This window comes from Liolophura sinensis, chromosome 6, assembly GCF_032854445.1.
Source record: "Liolophura sinensis isolate JHLJ2023 chromosome 6, CUHK_Ljap_v2, whole genome shotgun sequence".
Taxonomy (NCBI): Eukaryota; Metazoa; Mollusca; class Polyplacophora; order Chitonida; family Chitonidae; genus Liolophura; species Liolophura sinensis.
The window spans coordinates 75,100,158-75,108,459 of NC_088300.1; the positions used below are offsets into that span (position 1 = coordinate 75,100,158).

Here is an 8,302-nt window from a genome sequence, read left to right on the forward strand (position 1 = left end):
TGTAATTTAATTCAGGCTTAGAATTTTATTCATACTTTGACTGGTAAATTATAGGCTCTACAACTAGAAGATCTATTCTAGTTAACTATTATTTAATAATAGTTATTTTATAATAATATATATTATTTAATTATTATTAACTAATAATATGACAATTAAATTCCTACCCCATGCACAAATCAATTTAACAAGAAGTCAAAGATCAATATGGACAAAATTATTCCAAAACAATTATCAAGCACGAAGAGAACGTTTACTTAATTTGTTTCTCGTGACAACCTTATTACTAAGGTCAGCAGCCATGTATATTTTATTGTAATGCTGATTGTAGGGATGAAAACAAAATCCTTTAGGCCTACATGTACCATAACTTAACATGCTGGCCGTAACATGGTGCGTTCAAATATATATAAATTACATCTCATTACCAAAGCGAAGGTTGTATACGATATTATTATTATTATATTATTTTTTAAGAAGTATTAAAGTACGTAGCTTGAAGGACTCCCTCTATGCACCGAAGAAACGGTATACAGGCACAATAACGATATACTGAGTAAACAACACCGCTTCATGTGTTGTCGTTAGTGGGAAGGTCTGTCAGCAACCTGCGGATGGTCGTGGGTTTCCCCCTGGCTCTGCCCGTTTCCTCCCACCATAATGCTGGCCGCTGTCGTATAAGTGAAATATTCTTGACTACGGCGTAAAACACCAATCAAATAAATAAATAAATAAATCATGTGTATATATATATATATATATATATATATATATACAAAATAGGCATATGAAATATGAATCATATTAATTATACTAACTCTTAACTTCAATACACGGGATTCATGTAAGTTCGTTTTGATTGGTACTGACCAATATAAATTGACATTTCGCCTAACCAAAAATACAGTGAACGTCAGCAGAATGTTTTCCACTGATTCACCTACTCTTGAGTATCCCTATAATATTTAACTGCATGACACATTTCGTCCGAACAACTTGTTTATCTGTATTTGTCTGAATCAAACGGGAAAGGAAACGGTATTGGAATTCTTTTTATGTACACAATATATGAAGAGCTTAATTGGTTGGTTCCCTCTCTCTGACGTTAGCTGGCGCTGATCGCTTCAAGGTACGCAGAATACACCAGGGAACCAGACCTACGAATGTACACGAGTTACTCCCTGATGGACTGACATACTCTTTCACACTGACCTAACGCCGCGTGTGCAATGTAAAAGGGTTGTGTCTGTACAGGGCAGTTGAACTTGATGTCAAACAGTTAGCCTGGGTGATGTTTACTCTTAAACATGTAGGCTCCTGAAAGTCGCAGCCTGTATTTACTCTGCAGCCAAACATTGAAATTCTATTGCCTGTCTATATATTATAAAGGACCGTTATACGAGTGGTATTTGTTCAGATATCGAGAACAAACATATCACAAACTTTCCAACTTTTCGAATACGAAGGCCTATAGACAGCATGCGATTATGATGCGATATTGTGAATCATAAATATATTACATCTGGAAAGGGATATGCGGGATGCCCCGGTGAACTGGGTCTTGTATAATGACAGATAACACTACAGGTGTAGGCCTACGTTGTGCGGATGTTTATAGGCTGGCTATTGCATAATATAGGCTACTTAACATTTTAAATACTTTGCTGCATGGGTACTGTAATAGACCCAACGGTTATTGGTTCAAACCCCAACAGAGTCACACTGACTTAATTCTTAATTTGTATATAGGAATGTAGAGGTCTACATGTCATTGTTATTTTTGTATGTGATAAATGTAGCTCTACAGTCACCACGATTTTGAATCACAATGGTACCACATCATCTACGCCATTCAAAAAGAGTATAGTCTTTAGCTTAACTGCTCTTAAGTATATTCAGCCAAGCATGCTTATACGGTCTGGTCTTGCCTGTGTTAAAACATGCAGTGGTTGGCACTGTGCTATTGTGTTTCAGGCGCCTGGGCACAGGTTGAAAAGATATTACCATTTAGTGTACCATTTACATATAAATTGGCAGGTATAAAGTATATGCATTGTTATACTGATAACAGGGTATCTCTTAACCATTTAACCCACATGACTTAACTGTTAATTCAAACTAAATAGTTCCAGGCTTTCTGCTTTATCCCCAGTATTTTAAGCCCATAACCACATTCTTGTCAATGATATACATCGGGAATGTGAATCTCTCGTGGAACAAATTGCACAGGCCAGCTGAAAACACCCCCGTTTGTCCCCGGTGAAATTCTAGCCTGTATAAGCAGCAAACACAAATGTCACAAGTTATATCTATATAGGCTGTCTTAAATGGTTTAATCACGCAATTGCCCCATTAAATGCTCGACCTCCCATTACTACGGCTTTGGTGTACCCATCACAGGGTCGACCTTCTATTGGGCCGTTAAGGTGATACCCACCATTTGTTCCAAACGACAGATTGCAAAAAGGAACACAAAACCTAGATACGCACCCCTGGAGCGCTTGTAGTGTTACATGTCTTATCCAAACATACACCACCATATAAGTTTGTAGCAGTTTGAAATTTTTGTAGGGGCCAGGAATATGGCTTGTCAGGTTTTACAGTTGCATGTACATATATACCATGAATAGGTTACATGTACAATTTACAGTGTGTTTTTGGTGTATATGGTGGCAGAGTTGGCCTTGCATGGCAGTATCACAGCGTATAAAAGGGCAAGCTAACAATATTGGCCTACATCACCATGAAGTACATATATCTAAGAATGTATTGAAATGGTTCAGTATATAAATATGCATGGCATCATGACTTTCGTAGGACAACAAAATCAGGCGTGGATAATAGTATATACACGTGTGTACAGATGTCAATTACTTGGAAAGTGGAATATCTTGTGTGTTATAATGACGATACATGCACACATACATCTTTATCAGTATACAGTACACGTGATTGTCGAGTTATGTTGAGGGTCATACAGTTTTGTACACATGAATGAGTAATATTGACCGACGGCCGAAGGCATGTTTAGTTTATTACTTCTACTGTATGATAGATCGATAAGATGAAAATAAAACTGTACTAAAGCCGAGAGTTGTTTCTTCGATCCGGTAAATACTTGTAGACGGCAAATGTGCGTTCATTACAGACATATATATAGCTTGTATATAGAATGTATATGCACGCCGTGGAGGCAAACTGCTGAGGACTAATTCATTTCGCTGAAATGAATAACAGGAAAGTTGACCAGTCCAGGCGTACACGATAAAATCAACACATGTGCACCAAATGCACACAATTTACGAGGAAATGACATGCATATATATCTCGGAGAATACATAACACATTTCTAAGTTCCGCATTATATTGATCTGTCTAGCACTCCTGTAGTCATCCACGAAGGCACGAAACATAGGCCTAGACACTCTGTATATTCTCACTGACCTCGTATTATTTATATCATTTCCCGACTCACATCGTTCTGAACATAATGTGGCCAGCCTTGCGAGAAAAATTTGCATTCCATAAATTTCTACAAGAATAGGGTTTTCTATTAAACCGACAAGGTAATCCGGTCATTAAGTGCAAAGCTCAACACCTTTAATGTTGAGAGATGAAATAGTTGACGATTTCTGTCAATACCCATAAGCTCCTTGCCACACCCACACAACAAAATTCTTTCTAATAGCCCATTTATTTATGGTACACAGGTGACTTGAACTATATAACATATGTGGAGCGTTCACTTGTAAATAGTCGGGGAGATTTACGATGGCGCAACTAAGATCCAGGATATCACATTACTTTCATGACAAAACTAGAGAACAGAGTACAAAGTCGATCACAAATACAAGGCTTAATCGGTTTAAATACAATGTCTGTTAGATTAGTTACCCGTATTTGAAGATTACAAAACTACATAAGTAATGTCTGGTTTTGATTTGATTGCTGTTTAATACATACTCAATAATTCTTCACATATATATGCACCGGATGCCTGTTTTATGGATAGAGGCAACCTGGTTCCAACACTCCATTGTAATCAGCATTTTACATGCAGCCGGTAGAGATACAAGGACATAAGCGCTCAATTCGTTGAGGAAAAAAAGTCGAAGTATTAGCTAAAACTACAACTGTGCACTGTGACATGCAGTCATTTATGCTTGTACTGTATGTAATTTTTTAAATAAAAATACAAATACCATAGGCCAATCACAAACTCTGTAACTTCAAAAACAAAGATATATTATATTCGTACCATATAGCTATCATTCTAAGCATGTATCACGATCAGAAAGCGTTTATTTAAGTAAACCATCGCCCTTTGCCAAATACCTAACAAACGTCCTTACTTAATTCAGGCCCTACCAAACCAGCAAAAGCTGGATATGATCCTGGGACCTCATGGTCGGGTCACGAACCGATCGGCCCAGACAAGAACAACTCTACATCCGTGGCCCATAATGCTCTCCATCTCGTTAAACGGTCTTGTATGACATATATACATGGGTGCATCAGACGTGGTATTGATCCACTGTTTCTTTAGCCAATTACACATAGTAAAAAGCAACATTTCACATCGCCATGTGACGTAGTCACAGAGACACAGAGGAAGCACTCTGATTGGTTCAGTCAGCAAAGATAACAGAAGACGGTACCCGATTATTCATGTCCCTAGAGATTTAAGTCCGTTCAAGAACGACTGGAGAAGCGTGACTTTAAACAGTTACGCATGCATATCACACATTTATACACCGGCCATTTCATCGCCAAAACTCTATATGTAATTGTGCATCGCCGAATCAACATGCATGCATTCAGTGAAAGGGAAATGCTGTTTAGAGCCGGTAGTGAACGAATTAAAGCTCTTGTCACATGCACCGTATGGTGTAATTTACTTTTATTTACTTATTTGTTTCGATTTACGCCTTACTCAATAATATTCTATTTACTTTACTATAATACAGATACTCCCTCAATGAAACGCTTCGTGTGTAGCACAATTTATGTCTTAGAAACTTTAAGGGGCACTATATACATTTATACACATAACAACAAAACCTCAATGGAGCGTCGGGAGAGGTAGATCCAGGGTCAATCCTGGATCGAGTCACACCTAACACCTTAAAAGAGGAAGTTGTAACTTCCTCGCTTGGCGTTCAGCATGAAGAGGATAGTGCAACGACTGTTGACCCGTATCAGTATAATGGCTCTTGCGGCTTACTTGCCTTCGGTAAAGCCTCTCGCTTTAGCAGCACTAGACAACAGAGCGGTGGAAATCCGTCCTGCAAAATGGAGGCACATTACATGCACTCTAAGGATAGCTTCGTCGTCATATGACTGAAAAATTGTTAAGTACGACATTAAACCCCACAAGCACTCACTCACTCACCCAAAGGAGCGCAAGGTCATGGATACAGGGTTGTTCAAATCTAAAGGCCTATATAAATTTAAGAGTTAAATCTTGGTACACGTATCTGTCACACCATATAACAGAAATTATTGCAACCTTAGTCACTATTAAGGTTAATTTTTAAATCTTGATGCATTTTAGAAACGTATCCCTGCATATAAATATTCTACTTATATCGAAACCTTGAGCTGAGGTTGGTTAAACCCATACTTTAGGACGAAGGTGTTTTAGACAGGTTTCATTGAAATTTGCAAAGATATTTCCAGCAACTATTCTGATGAATTGTGCATTGGGGTCTATATTACGGTACAAACAGATAATAAATTACACAAAACACACACTTGGCCATTGTATGGTAGTGGAAAATCCATCAATTGGACGACAAAGGTCTCATGGTAATATCCCTTTATTAACTGTCGAAGTATACATTCGAGTTTCGCCATTAACAGCTGTATACTATCTCCACATTATTTCACACCGCATTGATCTTTCTCACTGGGCCATGTCCCTAAGCCACGAACGTTGGCTAACATTGCGAGACTACTTTGTGCTCCGTAGCTATCGATGCCAACTCTTTAATTCTCACCGAACATAAAATTCGATTTTCGCTCGTAATCCAGTCATTGAGAAAAAAAGGAGTCATTAGGTGGTCACATAAAATCGTTTGGGGCGTGACGTTAGTCTATAACACCTAAAGAAAGTCTCCAGCGTTGGGTACCCTTGTTAATTGTATACGACACACCGTAACCCACGGCTCGACAGCCGCCTAATTTTCGCGCTTGAATACAGACACATTTTAGGGCTTGTGTGCTGTTTTACGTCTCTGTTACGGCGTCCCTATAAAGACACAATATGTTACCCTCGTTCCAGGCGGTACCCTTGCATTACGAGTTGGTCGTTGAACGTGATACAGTATATATTCTTGCTAAATACCGATGTACAGAAGAGAGCCACTGCACGATTGCCTTAGCATGTTCTATCCAGTGAATAGGAAGGATTAGGGAAGTCATCTCCTTTGGCACAAGCGATTCAAGGCGAGGTGAACAGGGGCATTTGAGGTTTTATGCGAATTATTCGGGAAATAAGTGACATTGCGGGATGACAAGTAAATACACCTAAATCACGTTTGCAGTGTTTGACCAGAGTGTACAGGCTACCGCTTAGGGGCTTTTCACAAGAGTTGACAGGATGATCTATAAACACAACCGTTCAAAGGATGTTCACCTCAGGTTAACTTCTTAAAGTATGACAGGATGGATGCCTTCACAGCCGGAGCCCTGAATCCAGTGTCACCAATTGAATTCTCATTAGTTTTACTGACACAGCCAGACGAAGAGGTTTTTGTAAAAACCGCCATAACGTCACTTCTACAATGGATAGAACCTTCACTGCAGATAATACATGTGAAATCGCCAGTTAGACCTACCGAAAAGCTATGCCGATCTGGACTAGAGGTCAGGAAGTCCATGCAGCAGCATGGACACAGAGCTGTTGTACCTGCCATCAGCATCATGCTGTTTTTACCGGAGCATGGAAGTCTCTCATTTCATGACATACGTGAAGTATTGTCTAAGGCACCATGGAAGTTTCACCATAAAATTGAACTATCCAGCAGAAGAACCCCAAGCTTCAACATTGCAAGGCAGGAGTATTTCTTTCTTAGGGAAGGTCTACCTCTTTGGTCTGTAAACCCCGTGCACCGTGGGAAAGAACACATAAGAATATGCATATTTGCTCGCAATTTTCAGGAAATGGTGGAGTTCTACAGATTTGTAACTGATCGGGAAATGGAGAGTACGAAGCCTGGTTTCTGTACGTTTGTGCTGTACAGTAGCAGCACTGGTGGGTTGGGTGTACAACTAACAATAAAGTATTCCCCAAACATTTTGCCGCAGACAATGGATCCAACGTTTCTCTTTTTCAAGATAAAGGATATTAGATCTTTACGTCCCATGTATCAAAGTAAACTCTTGCGACTGCAAAGCGACACTTACAGACTTACTGATCCGGATGGCAACCATGTTGTTTTGCAAGAAGTACGCGTTAAGCATTTTCCAAGACCGACAGAAAAGGAGGGCAAAATGTTAGTATCAAAGTACAATGACGCAAACAGCGAAAGTCAAGATTCTGGAAGATGGAGTAATAACGATACTTACGTTACGACCAATCATAACTGTAAAACAGAATTATGTGCTTATGCTGGAAGAAGTTCAGACATTGAAACCATAAGTCAAATAAGTTTTGCCACAACTGGAGCCATCTGTAACAATTTCCAGAAATATCCACTTCATGTAACAAACTCATCAGAGTTCAACGAAGTGTGGTTATAAGAGGTACCGTTGAAATAACAGTATTTACATTTTGAGAAATCATTTAACTTCATTACCTTGTCTAATTTCAGAAATCTATATTTCTCTGTGGTTTCCTTCAACATGAGTTCTTCTTGTTGAGGTTATCAGTATCTATTCCGTATAACCTCCTCACCCAAAATGCTTTCTGAAGGCCATTTTGGTACAGGCTCTAAGAACAGTTACTTTTTTACATCTACATTTTGAAGGGGGGGGGGGGGGGGGGGCGGCAGATGCTCAGTCAATCCAGGGTAGGGTCATATCTAACACCTTAAAAGAGGAAGTGGCAGCTTCCTCGCTTGGCGTTCAGCATTAAAGGGGTAGTGCAACGACTGGTTGACCGGTATCAATATAATGTGGTGGGGCTAACCTGCCTTCGGTAAGTCATCTGGGTCAAGGAGCACTAGATAAAAGAGCGGTGGAAATCCGTCCTGCAACAAGGAAGAACATTACACATACATGCACTCTAGGGATTCCTTCGTCGTCATACCATTGAAAAATTGTTAAGCACCACCTTAAACCCTAAGCACTTTGTTTTTGG

The 8,302-nt window shown here is 39.4% G+C and overlaps 1 protein-coding gene across 1 annotated transcript; it reads left to right on the forward strand.

Moving 5' to 3' along the window:
• The first annotated feature begins 3,454 nt into the window (after positions 1-3,454).
• On the forward strand, positions 3,455-7,973 carry LOC135468142 (protein FAM124A-like). Its single transcript, XM_064746227.1, has one exon. The coding sequence runs from the start codon at positions 6,667-6,669 to the stop codon at positions 7,741-7,743; it is 1,077 nt and encodes a 358-aa protein (XP_064602297.1). The 5' UTR covers positions 3,455-6,666; the 3' UTR covers positions 7,744-7,973.
• The last annotated feature ends 329 nt before the right edge of the window (positions 7,974-8,302 follow it).